The sequence below is a fragment of the Populus trichocarpa genome, chromosome 3 (genome assembly GCF_000002775.5).
Source record: "Populus trichocarpa isolate Nisqually-1 chromosome 3, P.trichocarpa_v4.1, whole genome shotgun sequence".
NCBI lineage: Eukaryota > Viridiplantae > Streptophyta > Magnoliopsida > Malpighiales > Salicaceae > Populus > Populus trichocarpa.
Genome location: NC_037287.2, coordinates 17,273,742 through 17,294,134, shown reverse-complemented (window position 1 = coordinate 17,294,134; position 20,393 = coordinate 17,273,742). Strand labels below are relative to the sequence as shown.

The window sequence follows — 20,393 nt, the reverse complement described above, 5'->3', positions numbered from 1 at the left end:
GAAAAAATATTTCTTCCATGCCTTTTAGACATTCTTACAAACAAGTAATTTAAGCAAACCCAGAGTTTAAAAATTTGCGTAAACATTTGCATCAATTCTGGACAAGTAATTTGCTAGGGTAATAATAAATGAATTGGTTCCTCGTTAATTGTCTTGAGTAGGAAATGTTAAATTCATCACACAAATTTAAATTCCTCGCACATAAATATGCAAATACGTTTTGGTCTCGAAATTTTATAAAATATAAAATTTCATTTACACACACTCTCTCTATATAATATATATATTGGTGTGGTTATAAGGGTAGATGTATAGAGTTGCTAATTGAAGAAAGTAATTAAAAGAGAATAGATCAACTCAGCCAAGGATACAAACAATATTTGGAAGAAAAGAAAAGCAAGCTTTTAAGAGGTTGTTTGTAAGGATAATATTTGTAATTACAGTAATAGTTGTTTTATAAAATAAAATTTACTTGGAAAAATATTAAAATAATATTTTTTTTATTTTTTAAATTAATTTTTTGCATCAACATAATTAAAAAACATTAAAAAATTAATTAAAAGCAAGAACAAACTCAAGTTTTGATAAAAAAAACAGGTTGAAACTCACTCCTAAATATCTCCTAACTCGAATGTCAATGCACTGTGAATAAAATTATTTAAGTGTTTTGAAAATAAGGTAACAATTACTTTTTAAAATGTTTTTCACTTGAAAATATATTAAAAAAATATTTTTTTAAAAAAATATTTTTAATATTAACATATTAAAACAATTAAAAAATTAATTTTAAACTAAAAAAACTAAATTTTTAAATAACACCAATTCATACTCGTTTACATTTTCCGTGGCATGCGGTCAGTTGCATTACCCCAATTTCATGTGGAAATCGTGGAGAAAGTGCATTATTATTAAAATAATCATGTCTATATAGTGACCTCAAGCCCAAGAGCAGAGCAAGCATAGAATCATCATGGGCTTTGAAGATTTCCAATATTTGGGCTCATGAAGCCTTTCCATTTACATAGGCCATCCCATATCTTCAGCTAGCGAACCTCAAGGCGCTTTGCGAATTTACCAGTGAGGCATCTCCATCTCTAACAAGGATGGTGGAGGCATTCTTCTCTACGACCCAAATGGACTTCGACTTCGCTCACCACCACTCCCTGTCCCAGTCGCAGTCCCACCCATTTATGCTTCTTTCCGGGCCTCCTTCCTGGTAATCGCTTATCCTCCCCCGATTTATTGTAGTTTTCCAAGGTGTGATTATTTCAAGTGAGTGAACTTGCAGCGGGAAAACGTCTCTACTTTTCCAGTTCGCTTACAATGTCGCGTTAGAAGCTGAGGATGATCGCAAAGTGGTCTTCATATGCCACCGTAGCAGGATAGAAAGCGCCCCTCCTTTTCTTTCTCAGGTAAGAACTACTCTCCCTTGTAGAAAAGGAAGTATTATTGTTTCTTTGTTTCTCTGGGGTATAACCATCTTCTGATAGGGTTAATACTTCTTAAATGTTTCAGGGTATTCAACCGTCTTCTGATATCTTTAAACGCATTCAAATGAAGTAAAGAATCCACGCACTGTTAATTATCTTAAGCATGGCTTGCATTTGAGCTACAATTGTAATAATTGATCGATTCCCTTTTTTTTAAGGTATGTGGAAGACGATGAAGGAATCAAGAAGTATTTTGCTGCATTCCACCTGCATGATACATTTCCTCTATCTGTGGTTGTTGATGATTTTGGAGACTTTTTCTATGAAAGGTATTCCCTTTTCTTCATTTTCCAATTCTCTCCCGGTGTGAGAGGTTATATACTGAATTTATTGTGGTTAACTTCATTTGGGTTTTCTTACTTTCCGAAATTCTTTTAAGGAAATGCCAAGAGAGATATGGTAATCCTCGTGGAAGAGACTTAGCACTGGTTCGGATTTTAGCTTTGTGCCACAATGCAGTAATGTCCTCAAAGTAAGCTTTTTTAGTTACTACTGCAACTGTACTGCTTGAGTTTCATAATCTTTTATTAAAAGTTAAAACTAGAGATATCTGATTTAAGTTGTTGGAATCGCAGTGACAAAGGACACTGCAAGCTTTTGATCTCTGATACACACCATGGAGACTCCCCGAGGTTGCTCTTCCTTTATAAAAGATGGGTTCCATCCATTTTCACGATCAAAGGTTTGTTCAACAAAATGATATTTATTTTGTTTTTTGCTGCCTCCGATATCATATTGGTGTGTCTCATTTCTTCGTTTACAATATGGCTGATTGTTTATACTTAAGGTGATGGCAATGGATCATTTCTTCTAAAAAGTTACAGCAACGTGGGAAGTGACAGCACTGAGAAAATGAAGATTGCAAAGTACTCGTTAGTTTATCAGCGTCTATTGTTGGAAGGGATCATTGAGGATGAGGAGATAGACAACCATGCTGTTGTTAGTGCTAGTGTAGAGCAATTAATCGCCGCTAAATGATGTTATATGATTCCAACAACATTACGGGTATACAATCAACAAACAGTTCTTTTGGATTATGTGACTTCTAGGTCCAGTTTCCAGTAAAAGATGTGCCAATATGTGTTTATCTTGTACCCTGGTTTTGCAAATCGAAATGTTCATTCCAGCATTTGATAGTTCTAAACACTTGAGCAGAAGCGTGCCTTTTCTTTTGTAATTAGTCATGGTTTTTCCTGCACCTAAAGTTTACAGCACTCCCATTTTGGTTATTTCTTCTTCTTGCATTGTTTTACCCTCAGTCCCTCTTCTAGTTTCATTAAAATCGTCACTACATTCTACAAGATGAATGTGAATTCGGTCAAATGCAAGCCACAAACTCGCACTTCTGCTGTGGCTTGGCTCGTTAAAATGCTTTGCGTAGTTTCAATATCCGATGCAACTGACATAACCTGAACTTGAAATGATCATTTTTCCACTCTATTAACTTCATAATCATTTCCAGCCCTGCGCATAACAGTACACAAGAATATTTGATAGTATAGAAAGCTAAATTCACAATAAGTTTACTTTCAATTTTCAAGAACTTTAGTCTGGACGCTACCAAAAGATCCATATTCACAGAGTCAAAGAAAAGGAAGTCACGAACATGGTAGGGACGTAGGGTGACACTCGTATTTATTTTTCTTGATAAGATATTACTAGTAAACTCATCCCTGATATCCAGGGTCACAGAACTCTCCTCCAAGATCATCACAGGCCTCCTCTTGGAACACCCTGTAATGAAAAAAAAAATCCTCGTTAGAATCTCAGATTTTTTGTTCAATTCTTCTAATCGCAAATCTTTAAAACTTTTAAAATGAGAAATGGGATCCTAAGGTCTTACTTCTTGGGACTATTGTACTCTAAATATTCTCTGTCAATCTGCTCTGAAGTGCTGCGAGGAGTATTTCTAGCATCTGGTTTGAGCTTCACTTCAGGATACATCTCAACATCGCAAGCTTCCCCTCCTATTGTCTCACAAGCCTCAGCTGGGAAAACACTGGACAAAACATGTAAAGAAAGTAAATTGTTAATCATAACTTCTGAAGTTCAAGAAAGGAAACTGAGGGTGATGGAGGATAGAACATACGAGGAAAAGGAGCTGTTAACAACTATTGAGGTGTCGTTTGCCGCTGGTGAACTTGCTTTGATCGGGGGGGCAATTGGGAGTCTGTAACCTCGAGACGGCCCTCTGTGGCGAAGCCAAGCTTTTGTTAGGTGTTACAGGAGGGACAAGTGGTGGTGCAAGAAATATGGCTGCCTGCATTTTCTATGAACCGTGTGTGGAATTAGAGCTTGAAGCCACTAACTTTTGGTAATACAGACCTCATTAAAAGCATCAAAATATAAAACTTTCAACAGAGCACCGCGTTGCCAACAAGCACCTAGCCGTTGTAATTCTATCTTCTTTTTGTGTTCATGGAGAACCATTCTACTATAAATTAATTCATTTAGTTCTGGTTTGTTTGATTTGATAATTTGATTTTAAATTTAGTTCGATTTATTTGCTAGCAAATATTGAAATCCAAAAAAAACAAAAAGAGAATTTGATATTTTAAGCTCGTATCTTTAACCCAAGTTTATGAAAAATCATAAATTAAAAATCAAACCAAACAAAACACCCTTACTATGATAACATATAATGCTAATATTTAGCATTATAGTAGTTATTATTTTTTATTTAAAAATTAATCAAAATAATTAATTTTAAAAAGAAAAGAAAAGAAGAAGAAGAGCCCCGTGCCATCATTGAAACCAGACGACATGGTTTGCACTTTGCACACTGGTCGATATATTGTCAGACATATCATTTTACCATCCTCCAATGCAATAATTAACTTTGGATCAATTATTTCTACGAGTCTGAAATCTCCGTCTATCCAAAAAACATAAATACATCTCACAAACGACAAAATGGCAACAGGTAGAGTTGCTAGCAGCCTGTGACCCGGCCTTGCATGAAAATTTAGGGATTATCTGGTGTGGTAATATTATTGTTATTTTTTAAAAATATTTTTTATATAAAAATATATTAAAATAATATCTTTTTATTTTTTAAAATATATGAAAGTGATACCAAAATATATAAAAAATAATTTTAAATAATTTTTTTTTCTTTTTGTAAATCACCGTTTGTGCGTTCCCAAATAACGCAGCAAGTGCCCGTGTAAATCCACAAAGGAATGGTTGGTAATTACAGCTGTAAGGGGCAATTGACACTTTCTATTATTACTCAACTTAAAGCCTTTCGCACCATGTTCCTGCTTTTGGTCCCGGAAGCATGACCTTTCCGATCTCTCAGTATCCCATTTCATGCTTTTTTGCAGGCTTTTCATGCTCCCAAGGCATACCCACATCATCAGGCACATTTTACCATATACATGCTCAGTGCTGGGCTCATCCCATCAACTTTCACTCTTCAATATAAACAGGAGAAATCCCAGAAAGACATATACAGGAGACACATAGCTGGAGTTAATGATTCCAAACCATTAAGTTCAGCTAAGTTCATACTAGAATATATGCTGTAGAGCTTTATTGGTGGTAGTGACATGCACGCGTGAACTGTCCACATGAAGATGATATTCTAGCTGTTTAATGAATTAAAAAGGCAAAGAAAAGGTGTCATTCTTAACCCAGAAAGGAGAAAAGCAAGAATAAACTGCACTGCATTCAACTTCAATGAAATGAAAAGAACAAAAAAACAGTTTGGATGGTCTTGCGATATTAAAATGGCCGTCCCAAACTCAAACAAGTTCCCACATGAAAAGACATTGCCAAGCATGTATTGACACGTTGCATATGCAATAAAATCTACTTCCACCCTCGTTCTATCTGATGCAGTGAAGTTTAAAGGTTCATGAACATTGACAAGTTGCCTACACAGGCAACATTCAACAAAGATCAATCCACAATTGGATCAAATTTGATGCAATAAAGTTTAAAGGTTCCTGTTGCTTTGGAATTGACAGCACCCTTAATAGACAAAGTAGATAAACAGAGAACCGCGTGATTTTTTAAGGTAAAAGGACGTGCAATTTCCAAAAAGTTTCGTTCAAACAAAGACAGCCAACACAATCCCACCATCGTTAGAAGAGAGAACACGATAATGCAGATTGTGTCCCACGTAGTCGATTGATGATGAGTTTTTTCCTCTAAAGTAAGTAATCTCCTTGACTTACCAATCTTCAGTCACAGCACTGGTTAGGTATACAACACTGTAAACTACTGTATGATAATTAGCAGAACTTACAAATTCAAGAATTGGTGGAAACCAAAGAAAAAAAGCAACCATAGGGCTCCACATCATGACCTCTTTACCAATCTGAGAAAAGAGTTGGTCCACATGAACTGCAAACCAAAGAACTCAACAAAATTCCAATTTGACCTGTGTTTTTAGCGATTGTACTTACATTTCCTTTAAAAACTGTGCAGTTGAGATAGCATGGGGACAAGCTCGTCACTTGAAGGCCTATCTGCAGGCATTTCTGATTGACAAACAACAGCAATTCTCACTGCCATAAGCATCTCATCTTCCTCAACTTCTTCCCCAAGAAGACTCTTATCAAGCGCCTCTCGCGCCTCCCCTGCTTGTTGCAAATGTCGAAGCCAACGACCCAAACTACCGCCACTAGCTGTTTCCCCAAAGAATGGATCTGTAGGGTCTCTCCCAGTTAGCAAAACACCCAATATCATCCCAAAGCTGAAAACATCACTTTTATCCGAGTACCTATCGAAATTGGAAATATCATTCATCTTTGTTATATAACCACATAAAGAAGTTTTAGCTTTAAAACAAAGCATGCATCAGAAATAAAAGAAAGCAATCATGCATATCGTAAAAAAATAAAAGCTAAAGATCATGGCTGAACACATTCTAAACCCCAGCAAATTAGCATCAAGAAATCCCAATAAAAGCATATCAGGTGGAGACCTCTTAAAGGTACTTTAGCTAAGAGAGATTAATTTTGTTTATAAAGGTGCTTAGCGAATTCCATTTGCTTCCCATTCGTTTATTAGCGAGATTAGCTTTCACTTTAGTCAGATGATTCATCTTGTTTACAGCCTAATAAAACAGTTGAATCTTCAAAGACACCAAAGAGAACCATGAAGCAAGTCAAACGTTAATATAATTAACTATCAGATTATTAAGCTGCCAAAAGAAACGCAATAGTTAGAAACCATTCAGATGCAGAGACCATGCATAGTGATGAAGATGAAGCTCCCACATGTTTGAACTTTGAAGCATCACAATTACAAGTCATCGAGTCATATCATAATTACCGCTGAATAGAAGTGCAGCAAATTAATTTCATGTACCTGCAATCTTGGAAACACTCAGGAGCACTATATCCAGACGTAGCTCTATCCAAATTAGGCGTAAGCTTAGCCAGTCCAAAATCAGCCAACCTTGGTTCAAACTCAGCATCCAAAATCACATTCCTGGGCTTCAAATTATAATGCAAAATCTGAGGGGCGCATTCGAAATGAAGATACCTAAGCCCTTTAATAACCCCAACGGCAATCCGAAGCCGAACTTCCCATCCAAGTTGCAACTCATTCTCTCTCACTCTATTCATTGCATCTTCAAGACTCCCGGTTGGCACATAATCATAAACCAAAGAGAACCTATCTGGCTCGCGAACATAAGCCCTTAAACTCATCAGATTCCGATGTCTCAAACTAGCTAGCATTTCCAGCTCCTGCTGTATCCTTCTCTTTACTGATTTGCTCTGCCTCTCAGGGGAGCCAATCTCAAATGGCTCGAACCTCTTGACAGCAATGGTTAGCCCATTGTCCAGTGCAGTCCTGTAATACTTTCCATTGGAGCTTGAACCTAGCAATTGATTCTCATTTTCAAGAGCTGATTGAAGACTTTTAGGAGTGATTTTTGGAGAAAATATAACTGGGCCTTTGAGAATCGGAGTTCTCTTCATGTACCGGACCAAGAAACGGACTACAAAAGCAAAAACAACGGCTCCTATTAATCCAGTCAAGACTCCTAAGAAGATGCTTACAAGTATTCTCTTGAGTCCATTCTTGGATTGGGTTGGAGTAGAAGGAGATGGAGGTGTGACTTTACTACTTTCTTGACATTGTACACTTGCGTAGTACAAGCAAAGAACGAACAGAAAAAGCAGCGAAGCTGTGACTTTGCTATTGCTAACTCGAAGACTGTATCTTCTTTTCTCCATTAGGACCTAAAAGGCCTCAAGACCTCCCACAGGACCCTATAAATGATACCACAAGCTCAACAAAATCTCCACAGCCCACATCTTCAAAACTCCTTCTAACTCAAGATTTTCGCTTAAACCCAAGAACCATTAATCATAAAACTTCAATCTTTAGCATTCTCAAGGACACCAAGTCCAAGGAGCTTGAAAACGAGAAACCCAGGAGTTTCAAGAGGACCAGTTTCTTAAAGAAACCCCATCATATATATTAAGCCATATTTGTTAAGAGAACTTTTTTCCAAGTGCTGGAAACTAAGGGATAATATGAGATAAAAATCGAATCCCAACTCAAAATCTTCACCAGAAAGAAACCGAGAATCTTAACGTCACTGATTCCCACTTCTTCGGTGAATTTCACACTAAGAGAGCTGCACTCACACTGTACGCATTGGTTACTGCCCCCAAAATACACCACATTTCACCAAGGAAAAGGTCTTCAACAAACCCCAGAAACACAAAAACATCAGAAATGATATAATCTTCTTTTCTTCTAATAGTAAGTCAGAGTAGTGACTATTCGTTTTCTTTGACTACCTCAAGAACAAAATCAAAAGGCCCTCAACTGCTTGCTGTTATAAAGAAAGAAAACAGTTAATATAATACTAAAAGTAGCAGGTAGAGAAACAAAAAAGAACTACAGCAGCTACTTACTAACTAAAGCCTCCTTCTATGGGAGTCTTTTTCTTTTTCAGTTTCTCTCTCTAGAAAATAAACAACACATTCAGTGTGTGAGACTCTCTCGCTCGCTCGCTCGCTTTCTCGATTTTCTTACAAATGAGAGAGGGAAGGGGACTCTCAATCTTTCTTTTGTTTCTCTTTCTCATGAGGACAAAACTTGGTAGGGGTGTTAGAAAAAGAGAAGAAGAAGATTTCGTTTATAATATTTGTATTATTTGATGATTCATCAAACTCGGAAAATATAAATATTATTAATGATAATAAATTAAAAATTTTAAAAACAAATATTGCGGAATAAATAATAAATTATATTTTTTAAAATCTAATTAACTCGATTTAACTTATATATTATTTTATTTTTTTGTTTTTACATTTAATAAGATACAGAATTAAAATTTATTTTTATTTTATTTAAAAATATTTTTACTTTAAATTTCTTGTTATTGGGTTTTCTTGTAAATTTTTTTAAGATAATAAAAGGTAGTTTATCTTTTTACCCGAGTAAAAAGATGTAATAATTTAAGGCATGAAAATTATATTTAAGGTATCATGATAATTATAATTAACAAGTTTGTCTAATATTATATTCAAGCAGCCCAAATTAAAAAAAAAAATTGAATAGATCATATTTTTTAATTTATAAAATATCCAAAAATAAATTGAAAACAATTTTAAATCCATCCTCAACAATCCTAAAACTTGGGGTTCCCTTCCCTTCCCGCCTTTCAGAAGACCAGAGCAGAGCTGGGTCCATAGCCATGTAAGGACAGGCATCACTCGTGTCCTTATCACCAGGCCGAAAGCGAAACATCGAACTCTGTTTGGGTGCGAGCGAGCGAGGGACAGCTTAAAGGAGGAGTTCATTTGTTGATGTCTTGATGAGATCTTGACCGTTGATATGGCAAGGAAGGAACATCACGGGAATCTGTGCTGGAATGAGGTTTTTACTTTTTATGATTATTAAACAAATGCCACTGTCTTATCGTAGGATTTGTAATTGTATATATTTCTTTTCTTTTCTTCACCCGAGAAGAAGTGCATTTCCCTGTCGTTCTTTCTTTCTTTATATATATATATATAATTATTCCCTCAGTCACAGCTATTATTATTGATGCTATTGTTGAATTTCCTCATATTTATCATATGTTGCTGCTAAGTTATCTCCATTAATCATTTGCTTGTTGTAACAATACTCTCGTCTTCAAAAAATTCTTTTCGTCAAGAATCAATTTTGAATTCTGAAAATTGTTCGGACAATTCTTCTAATTCTTTCCAAGTGGCATCCTCTTCAAATAATTTTGTTTACCTCATCACAATTGCACGGTTGCTTTTCTTCATCATCTTTCTATCCAAGACAACAACATGTTTAACCTTAAGACTGTCACCCTCATCTGTCATTGGTAGTACTCAAGTAATAAGTATACCATTGCCCGACTAATTAACGTAGTGTTAGTTATTAATTGTTAACGTTAACCAGTCCCCTTTGCTGCTTGACTCATTACAGTGTCGTATTGCAGAGAACACCTCCCTTGAACGGTTGGGTTTAGAGACCTGGGCAGAGCAATTTCAGGGAGGACCAGTTCCTTTCACCCCCTTTTCTTTTATCATCAGGTGGAATGTTTCCTTCAATTGACTCCCTCAATCCTAACTACTCTTTCCTAAATCAATCACGAACCGGCTCCCTTTCTCAAGTCTGACAGCACTGCCGCGTATCAGGTCATCAGAGATATGGCTGGTCATCATACCAGGGCTTTTCTTTAACCTGCACATGCCTGTCAGGTACGTTCAAGTGTCTAGTCAATCACAGGCTGCTGGGGACTGTTCCAAATTTCTCAATTCAATTCTCTCAAGTTATTAAAAAAGTTGGCTTTCAGTTCAACTCCACAGCATTTATCTAGCACTTGATTCTAATTAAAAAATTTGAGGGTTTTTTTTTGTTTTTCTGGATGGTGCAAACTTCCATTCACAAGAAAGCTTCACTAGAATAAATCAAATGTACAAATACACAATGCCCTAAACCTAAATCCTCTCAGCTCCACCACAAAAAGCAACAAAACAAGCTGATTAAACAAAACCATTTCACATAGCAGACCCTTTCGTTCTCACCAGGGGGAGATTATCAATACAACCTTGACCGACTAATTTTGCAGAGATGCCCCTGGGGCAGGCATGCCAACCTACCACTCTCCTCTATTTCAAACCCTGCTTACATCTTCAATGGAGATTAAACTTAAAAATATACTTACAAAAAAAAAAAGCATGATACCACAGCCAATTTATGTTTCAACTCTCCAGCTTCATTGTAGTCACCAATCAAATATATTCCTCTCTTGAGCATGTCAACCATTTGAGTCTGATAATAATGCAAGGACCTCACTCTCATCAAAGCCGGACTCTATGGCAAGCTCGAGCGGGGTTTTACCTTCACCATTAACAGCTCGTGGATCTGCTCCCCTGCAAATGCATTAGGACAATTTAGTAAAGCATTTCATAGATCTTAATAATGCTTTTTTTTTCCCTTGTAGGAAGCATGCTGGACAGAGTGATGCGCATATCAAAGATGATAAGTGATAAACTGTATGGCACATGCGTGATGTAATCATGACAAGACATGGATCAGTAAAATTCACCTTGAGAGGAGCAATTTTGCAAGGAAAGGTCTGCCTCTGAGAATACAACGGTGGAGCGGTGTCTGACCTCTAGAATCTGTTGAATTTATATTCGCACCATACTGTAAGAGGAGTTCTAGCATGCCAATGTCGGCTGTTTCACAAGCAAGGTGAAGCAAGGTACAACCATCTAGATCCTCCAAGGTCAGGCCTTCACTTGACCCTGCAAAGTTTAAAGAGCTAGTGGAAGACCTATCCAATGAATTCCCCGTTGAGTAGCTAGAGAGTTGTTCAGGGTTTGTCTGCTCTTGCAATAGCATCGCTTTAGCAAGTGTTAGGGAAGAGCTACAAGATGCTTGCTCATACACAGCACTAACATCTGCTTCATGATGAACAATAAGACGGTATACAGCCTTCTTGTCATTGGCACGAACAGCTTCCCAGATCTGTTGGGCCACTGATTGACTATTTTGGTTGTCTCTAGGCTTGCGAACAAATACCTTTTCCGCATACTGTCATCCAAAGGAAACCAAGATTTCACTTCCAAGTTCTAACATGTCCACAATAGCTTATCCCAATCATAAAAAATAAAAAAACCATGAACAATTATCTGCAACTAAAAGAACAGATTCTAGAAGTGAAAGCTAGGGACAAAGTTATTAGTTAAACCTTTGCATGGATAAACTTCTCCTTTACAGATATAGAATCGGCAGGATTGGGTTTGCCGATAAAGAGCAGCTGTGGTTTATCGGACTTGAACGAGCTTCACCGGCAGAACATTCATGAATATTAGCAACGAGTAATAGAAGTAATTATATACAGCTTGAGATAAAAGGGAATGTTTATTTCAATGATGGTTCTTTACCCTGTGGGGATGAGTTCAACCTGCAAGGCACTTCTTGATTGCAATAATTCCTCCCAGACTGAGTTAGCAAAGGCATTTCCCAGAGACTGGAACAAACTTATGACTGATGGCTCCCACACCTTGACATCGAGTGTAAGTGACCTTACCTGCAATTAAATTCAACAGATTAAGTGCTGGACCGATGAACATACAATATTAATATCACCAGTAGGAATTAACAATGGACATAACCAGAGCACCTTCAAGAATAGTGCCGTCCATAACAATCAGCATATACTCAAACCCTGTCTAATCTGCTAAGATAATTATCCAATTATACAGCAACTTTGCCAATTTATTTTAAGATGAAAGAGATAGACGCTTAGGACCAGCATACAATCTTCTGGTTGTTGATAAAGTGAAAAACAGTAGTAATTGACAAGTCAATCAAGTCATCCCAAAGTCTGTCCACCTAGCTAATATTCTTCAGGCTACTGAATCTGGTGTGAATGAATGAAAATGATAGCAAACTGCTTTATTTAATGATTATTCTAACTGCTCGAAGCATCTTTCACAGATACTGGTCTATATTGCTGTCCAACAAGCATTTGATACCACCCACATTCTTCCAACATTAATGGCATGATGTTTATTAAGAAATAAGTATGGCTCACAAAGCAATACTGCAAAAAATCAAACCTTCCAAACTTGAAAAGAAGTTTACCTTTGATATATGTACACCAAGATTACGGTGAACACCAGAACATTCAATGCAAATAAGAACTCCAAGATTTAGAGATGCCCAATCTGGCTCAGGGGCACCGCAATCAGCACATTTATCATTTCCACAAACTCTTTGCAACACATCAATTGGCTTCTCTGCACTGGTTCGTTGCTGTTGCGAACTTCTGAATGCTCGTTCATGATGTAAGGCGGCATGGCTCCTCTCAGATGCATATTCATCAACAGCAGAAGGATCAAAATCAGTACTTTCAAATGAACTACTCTCACTGGCAGACCGATGATGACCACTTCCCAGGGGACTAGCCGAGAGACACTGAAATTTAACAAAACTACACTCATAAAAAAGTCTTGAGAATTAAAATGCCAACAATGCTCTGAATAGTTACCCTCTCAGGAGCTTGTGAGCTTAGTAGTGAAGCAATAACCCCTGTTATTTTTTCAATCCAATCCATTTGATCCAGTGCACTCTCTGCCTGCACTGACATGCATAAATAGGCATTGTTAAGGATCTATTGCAGAAAACATCCTTAATTACACAACATCTTATCCGTCCCTGCCAGAAATCAACAATGGTGATTATATTTAAAATGCAAGGCAGCTTTTACTCCCAAGCCACATATACAAGATACATCCCACATCATACCTGCAACGTGTAGTTCTTCGTTGGTGAGATGATCCTGAAGCAAAATCGCAGATCTGACTGGTCAGCATCGACTTTGATTGTTGATGTAAGAAGGTTCACGGTGTGATGAGCAACAGACTTTTCATCATGCACTCCACCATGATGGTGAGAAGAAAGCCAACGACTTAACAATCCAGATCCAAGCTCAGAGCTGTTCCTTTGACCAGAAAGTTGACCGCCAGAACCCTATAAAACATACCAAGCATGATGAAAAAATCCAGTAGGCATCAAGAACAGAATAAACTTCAAGCACTCTATACATAAACTTATTTTTCACATAATTACTCACTGAAGGTTTGCTGCTCTGTTTACGATAGTAATAAAGCATTCCTCGGCTATCAAGAACAAAAAATCTTCTTTTCCAGTCACCTCTCAAGCTAGAGGATCGTTTTGACAGATAACCTTGTCTGATAGTTTGAACCTGAAAGTTTGCTTCTTGTTTTAGAAGTAAAATTCACCTGGAAAAGAAGGATCTGTAAAAGTTCCCTCATAGGTGTAAAAGTTCTACACACCTTCCCCTTTGCAGCGGATTGCATAACAGCCTCTATCATTTTGTGTGAACTTCTACCAATGGCTTGTATACCGTCTCCATTTGGAGATCCATTAGAACCATTGGAAGACCATCTACTCTCACGATCAATTTGTCTCTTGTACTCTTGCATCCTTTCATTGAGAGATGCCTGCTCATAGTTAGATCTTTCCCTTGATTGTTGAGCATAAGTCAAAACCTGCAAAAACAACAAGAGACGTCTTGTTTCCATGAGTCAACTAAGAAAAGACTTCCCATTTTTTTTCTTTACCATTGTGCTTGCCCTGTGCCATGTTCACCCAAGACCTTACAGTTCAACATACAAAATTAATGACATGTAGGAAGTCCAGAAAAGTTAAAAACTAACCAAAATCAATTCCCATCAAACAAATTTAGGCACATAAATGCAAGTTGAATACTTTGATATTAGCTAGTCATTGAGACAACCAACCCTGCCAAAGTCTCGCCTCTGTACACATCCTCATACTTGCCAATCCACAAATATTTATTTGTATAAAATAGAGCCTCTTCAAAATTGTAGGGGTCACCACACCAACCTTCCTCACCATTCAAACATCCCAAAAGCTAAGATTTATATTGGAGCACAAGATTGTGAAGCTTCTAAGATGGCCAGAGCTCACATATTATTGATGGTTGATTCTACGAAATGCCATTCACAGTGTAATGGTATTAGCTTCTTTGCTGGACTGTTGGTCTTCAGGCCTGCCCTATAGAAAAGAATGAATAAGGAGAGGCCTATCGATGAATAAGCAACTCGAATACATCTCCTTTCACCAACCTCCCTCGTCAGCCCTCACTTAAATGGCAAAGTCGTTTGATGACTAAAATCCAATGGAGCTTCTGAATGGCATAATCATCCTTTTATTCTTCTTCTCTTTCCTTCTTATTCTTTCTTTCTCTTTTTTTTTTGGCAGGAAGTATGAACAAAACATAGTCTTCCTCAAAACAATAATCAGATTTCACATATTTTGAATATAATGACATGACTATTGGAAGAGTTGACAGTAATCTACAGAAATACATAGTAATAATAAACCTGATGAATGTATGGCTCCATTTGATGCAAAAGCTCATAGCCCTACAAGCAACAAAGGTTTTACATGAGCATATGCATGATAAAGTTTAAAGCAAGTCCATAAAGTACAGAAGTACCACCATGTGTCCTACCTGTTTGAAGTAACGAAGATGTGCATCCATTGTCCCACTGACTGCTTCCAAAAATTCAAACCTCTTCTTTGCTTCGACATTAGAAATAGCAGTTACCTGGATGCAGAGTGAGCAGATTATAAAATCCAAGTTCTTGAAATATCAGAATAAGTGTTAATATTAACTATATTAAGTTTTCAAAAAAAAGGAGTGGTAGATGAAGTAGCTAGTTTGGGTTTTACTTACTAGATGAAAGCGAGCTTGCTCAAACACAGCCCTTGCATTATGAAGCTCCTGGTATATATCAAAACTCAATTAGAAATATAAAATGGAGGATGTTCAAGATCACAGCCATAGATAAGAACCGCAGCAAAATCATAATACCTCCTCTAAAAGAATAGCCACGTCAGACCTCGTGCCTTTCCTCAGTGACAGAAACTTCTCACGAGCCTGTCGCATATGTGAACATTAACTACAAACAAAAGACTATTTTGCATAGATTCAAGTATGGAACTTCATGGCTCAAGTTGCATTCTGTATATCCACCCTATTAGCAATGGCCATGTGTAAACAACTCGAACATCCCCAAAATCTAGTTAACAGTGCATGAGCAAGTCATCAACGTGATGCAACATCCATGCTACTGTGGATACTGCACATCTTGAGTTCCTATTCCACGGCTCATGGTGAAATATGTGTAACATACCAGGCCAAACAGAGCTTTGGAAGCACAAAGTCAATTATCCTTCGATAACTAAAACCTTACCTCCCAAAGCAACATAAAGATACATACATGTGTGTGTGTGTGTCTTTTCTTTTATGTGTGATGCAGCAGATTTCAGCTCAATTCCAGTAAGTGTATTAAATTTGTCAGCCTAAAAGTTGTGCAATTCAATTGCATGCTGTGTTTGACTTCACTTACCATTGCAGGTTGCAAAGATAGCTTGGGATGATAATAAACTTAACTGTAGCATTATTGCAATAGCAAAGATTTCCTTAGACTGAACAAAGACCATTATAGGTTCATCCCAACATTTCTGACTAGCAGTCAACTTCATAGTTAATGGTACTAAGAGTCTAGAATTATTCTGAAAAAATGTTAAATTACCATGATAAGTTCATTCAATCAAATGGCATCTAAAAAGATGGCAAGATATTAAAAATCTTATAAAGAGGGAAATACCTGGTCGTAAAGAAGGCTAGCCTTGTCAAAACGCTTCCTTGCTTCCTGCATTAAGAGAAGATTTTTTAAAGTAGCAATTAAACGCAATATCCAGGAATTGGGGAGCATTAAAGTGTACAGACACATCAAATGAAACCATGAAAACAAATTTGCAATTTCACAACAGGGAAACAATAAAACTCCTTAGAGATCTCACAATAATCAAGAGTTGAACAAACAAATTTGGAGAATGTGGATCTGATGGGAGAGAGCAGCACAGAAAGTTGGATGGCTATCAATAAATCAATCCTAAATGGTACTATATTTATGTTACAATATAAGGAAAAGTCACATCACAGCCTTGCAAAATTTATATTTTGCATGAACTTGGTTGCTTGGCCTTCCCCCCAGATTTGCGTGACATTCATTGACCATCATAAGGAGACAATGATAGGCATTTGGCAATATTAAGTACCTTCACCTCAAGCAAATCAATATTGACAAAGTGTAATAATCTGTCATTCAGCATATGTTCAACCTGAAAAGCAAAAGGAAAGGAGCTCAGGTCACACCAGAGAACAAAACATTTTTTTTCTTAAGAAAGAGCAAGAACTGGATCGTTTTCTCCAGATAAGCTCAATAAATGCCAGCTATTGTAACTAAAATTCTGTGTTCTATGTAGCATGGGTTCAAATACTCTATTTGAGCTCAGGATTACTAGATGCCTATGCTTTCTCCAGCTGATTATCTAGGACTTGCATTAGATGTGAAGTTTATTACAAGTTTTTATCATCAAGAAGTTCTTGTATGAATGATCTTATTTTACTGCTCTATTTGAAACGTTATCTAGAAAGATCCCGTTTATCAGGTGCTCAAATGGGTTGTAAAGGGAAAGAAGTTGGACATGTATGCAATAGTCTTGCCCTTTGACAACAAACTTCAGCATACGAACTAAGTACAGGAATTGTAACAGAAGTGACACATTTTTTTAAATTCAATTAACTAAGCTTAAGCTATAACAATAAGAACAGAAACACTTCTAGAAGAAGAGATGTTAATGTGTCAAGCATTCAGTGCAATAAATTACAAAATGTTACCTGGGATCGGAGAACTTCTTTGTATGTCCCAATTTCTCTCAAGGCTATGGTGAATTTGGTCATAACAGGGCCTACATTAGCACAAGATGTTCAATCAATAATCTCAATAAACACAATTAAAATTTCAACACTACCAAGATTAACCAGGGCGAACTAAGACATCCTACAAACTGAAATGAGTACTGCACTTGATTGGCAACAACTAATCAAGCAACAGAGAAGAAAAGGTCTTGGTGCTTGCAACTCTCCAATGACACAACAGAATAATGTCCATCATCATCTGAGCCACAACAAATAAATAGAATTTCAAGTAAAAATACCTCCAAAAGCCAAACTAATAGGATCGTTATGCCCTCCACCAAATGTTTCTAAAGCACTAGCAAAACCAACGTCCCCATCATATGCCTCCCCCAGCCCTTCACTGCAAGTAAGGAAAAAAAGAGCACATAGGTAAATTCTTCACAAACCCATTGCTTGTAACATAGATAAGTGAGAGAAAGAAAGAAAATGCAACTGCATATAATGCCAAACAGGTTCACAGTCTTGACTAACTTGGAATATTTGAACAAACTTGACCACCTTAAAAAAACATAAATTAATATAAAAACTGTTTTATCTTTAAGCAGGGACTCTTAGTGATGAATTTCAGTACTTGGGGTGCTATGAAGAATAAGAAAAGGGACGCGGTTTCAGGTTTCAGCTATGAATTTGCTTTCTTAATTTTGGGAATCATATCCCGCACTCCTGTCTATGTCAAAATAACTGGGTTCTGAAGCAAGAAAATCAAATCCAGGAATCCTGAGCCCTGTAATGCATAGGTCCTTCAATTCAGGTCCACATGCAACTTGCAACTAGAAGTCTAAAAGAGTGGTGGGTAGTTTACAAATACTTGAGTGACTGCCAACAGCTGCTAGCTTTTATTATAGTGTCAACTGATCTAAAAAAATAAGAATATAAAACATTGCAAGGAAATTCCAACATCGTTTAATTAGCTAAATACTATGAATAGAGGCTTTTCTTTTTATAATGCCAATCAAAGCAAAAACCAAAACGTAGAGAACATACGTGTATTTTCTACATCCTTTGTAGAACTTTAAACTTCTCTCCCTCAATGATTCAGCATCTTCTTCCAGTGATTGTATCTGCTCCACCAAATAAATTATCAAGAGCCCGCCATACTACGGGACAAGCAATTTATTGCAAAATAAATTTGGAAAAATATATTTTAGAGGGGAAAAAATATAAAAGGAAAGTATCAACAGGAGACATATAAGAGTAGCAATGGTAAAGCCGAATTATTAATGCAGATCTATTTTCTCCTAAATATCAGACAAATTACTAAAACATTTCAAGCACACACCACACATGATCATATTCATTCCACAAATAAAATTTCCTTTAATAAAATAACAACAACAGCAATAGATATTTTACTTCTCTTTCCTTGAATAGATGCCCTGTATTTAACAAAACACAATCAATTAAACGTTCTAATTCATTTTCCCTTAAATAAAATATTAAAACAACTGGAGAAATCGAAGGGGGGAAATGGACACCACTGCTACAAGTAGCTGGCAATCATCAAGGTTACTTTAACAAAGCTTCAATTCCTTACAAAACAAAGCACACGGAAAGAGAGAGAAGGCAAGAGCACAAACCTGCTTTCGAAACATAGGAGAGTCATCGAGCTTTGTGAAATGCATTTTTGATACCTCGATTCTTCACTATTAACTCTAATTAACATTCCAACAAATGCTCGATCGAACCTAGTATCATCACAATTGACTTGAGATCTTGCCTTCTTTCACTCCGATCCCAGTCGCCACTTCTTAAAAATATACTAATCAAAAACTTTAGAGAGCTCTTATTTTTACATATTTTTTTATCTTCTTGCTTTTTTTGCTTGTTTGTTTATTCTGGTTTTTAAAAACCCTAGGAGAGTGAACAAAAGAAGAAGAAAGAAACCCTAGGCGAGGTAAGAAAACACGAGATTTGTGTGTGTTTAAGGAAGTCTTGGAAATTGAGTGGATCTATCAAGCCACTTCATTCATTAAAACATGGAATTGTCGAACGGACAGAAACACACACAACAGCACAAAAGCATAGATAAAAGCACTAAACACACCGAGTGAGAGAGAGAGTCTCTGTTTTTTTTTTTTTGGATTCTTTTTATTTTTCTTTTGGCCAAATTGGGACTTTACTTTTCAGTTTTGCGAGCCAAATTTAGTGGAGAGATGGCGATTTTAACAGAGTTCGAGGATTAAGATTTCCCACCAAACAACGTCGTTTCAATCTTCAAATCCAACGGTGTCGTTTAGCAGCGACCATTCGAGTAGCTTGCGATCGGTCTGAGAGCTACTGACAGTGGTTACCTTTACACGGTAAGAAAGAAGCATGGAAGACCAGTTTCACCAACGCCCTTACAAGCGCGTGTAGTCTTCAACCAGTCAATACCAAAGTACCTAAGCAACGGAGCCAGTAAATGATAAGAAGGTGAGTTTGAGTGGAGGCTTTGGGCGTGGGGTAGAGGAGCATCGAATCTGAAAGATGCTGCTGTCGAGCACACTCAGCATGGGAAGTAGCGGGCCCCAGACAAAATTTCTCTCTTCTCTACTTACCATTCTCGAGTGGAGACACGAAGAAAATGATAGCACCACCAGTAAGTACTACCCCTGAAAAGGAAAAAAGAAACAAGAAAATGGATTCAAAATATTTATTACAACTTAAAAAATTTATGACAGCGATACCACTTCCTCCTTCCGTATCTTAAAAACGGAGAAGCATATCCTTCCTTCCTTCGAGCTGCTGGGACCCGTATACGACGACTTCTCGGTAATCACGCACACCGTTGAGGCACCATGTGTGTTTTTCAAGTGCTCTTGACAATACCCAGAAAATTACAGGAACCTGCTGTTTCTTTTTAAGAAAAAGTTCTTTTTATCAATTAAATGAAACCTCGAGATTATTATACTTTATACTCAACATTTATGTTGGCATGGATTGTAAGCTACGCGAAAATAAAAGTTTCTTAACTAATAACGCAATAGTTGTTGAAGAGTGGTAATTGCATGCATTAAAATAAATGAAAGAAAGTCTCGGTAACTGTTTTGATAGCTTGTTTGAAAGAGTGGTTACGGTTATTTTCAAAGTGTTTTTTA

The 20,393-nt window shown here is 36.9% G+C and overlaps 3 protein-coding genes and 1 pseudogene across 6 annotated transcripts; 1 reads left to right on the top strand and 3 right to left on the bottom strand.

Moving 5' to 3' along the window:
- The first annotated feature begins 1,039 nt into the window (after positions 1–1,039).
- Positions 1,040–2,719, top strand: LOC7481184 (uncharacterized). The gene is made up of 7 exons (XM_002304607.4): positions 1,040–1,216; positions 1,289–1,412; positions 1,516–1,559; positions 1,649–1,759; positions 1,870–1,962; positions 2,066–2,172; positions 2,278–2,719. Exons 1-7 carry the CDS (start codon positions 1,104–1,106, stop codon positions 2,466–2,468), a joined length of 783 nt encoding a protein of 260 aa, XP_002304643.1. The 5' UTR covers positions 1,040–1,103; the 3' UTR covers positions 2,469–2,719.
- Positions 2,720–2,966: 247 nt separating this feature from the next.
- On the bottom strand, positions 2,967–4,113 carry LOC127905041 (light-regulated protein 1, chloroplastic-like; annotated as a pseudogene).
- Positions 4,114–4,878: 765 nt separating this feature from the next.
- On the bottom strand, positions 4,879–8,567 carry LOC7481181 (inactive leucine-rich repeat receptor-like protein kinase CORYNE). 4 transcript variants are annotated; one of them, XM_002303714.4, is made up of 4 exons: positions 8,375–8,567; positions 6,810–8,292; positions 5,903–6,219; positions 4,879–5,080 (listed from the first exon to the last, which is right to left on the bottom strand). In XM_002303714.4, the coding sequence occupies exons 2-3, from the start codon at positions 7,682–7,684 to the stop codon at positions 5,910–5,912; spliced, it is 1,185 nt and encodes a 394-aa protein (XP_002303750.2). In that variant the 5' UTR covers positions 7,685–8,292; positions 8,375–8,567; the 3' UTR covers positions 4,879–5,080; positions 5,903–5,909. The 4 variants fall into 4 exon arrangements, with proteins under 4 accessions (XP_002303750.2, XP_024452435.1, XP_024452434.1 ...); XM_024596667.2 differs by lacking the exon at positions 4,879–5,080 and adding an exon at positions 5,484–5,814; XM_024596666.2 differs by lacking the exon at positions 4,879–5,080 and having other exon boundaries at positions 5,484–6,219.
- Positions 8,568–10,363: 1,796 nt separating this feature from the next.
- LOC7496532 (ADP-ribosylation factor GTPase-activating protein AGD3) lies at positions 10,364–19,977 on the bottom strand. Its single transcript, XM_002303713.4, has 19 exons — positions 18,894–19,977; positions 18,301–18,377; positions 17,556–17,656; positions 17,236–17,306; positions 16,614–16,676; positions 16,160–16,204; positions 15,361–15,426; positions 15,223–15,270; positions 14,998–15,093; positions 14,867–14,908; positions 13,793–14,008; positions 13,570–13,701; positions 13,242–13,466; positions 12,985–13,071; positions 12,579–12,911; positions 11,876–12,021; positions 11,680–11,773; positions 11,032–11,522; positions 10,364–10,855 (listed from the first exon to the last, which is right to left on the bottom strand). The coding sequence occupies exons 1-19, from the start codon at positions 18,936–18,938 to the stop codon at positions 10,741–10,743; spliced, it is 2,493 nt and encodes an 830-aa protein (XP_002303749.1). The 5' UTR covers positions 18,939–19,977; the 3' UTR covers positions 10,364–10,740.
- Between the last annotated feature and the right edge of the window lie 416 nt (positions 19,978–20,393).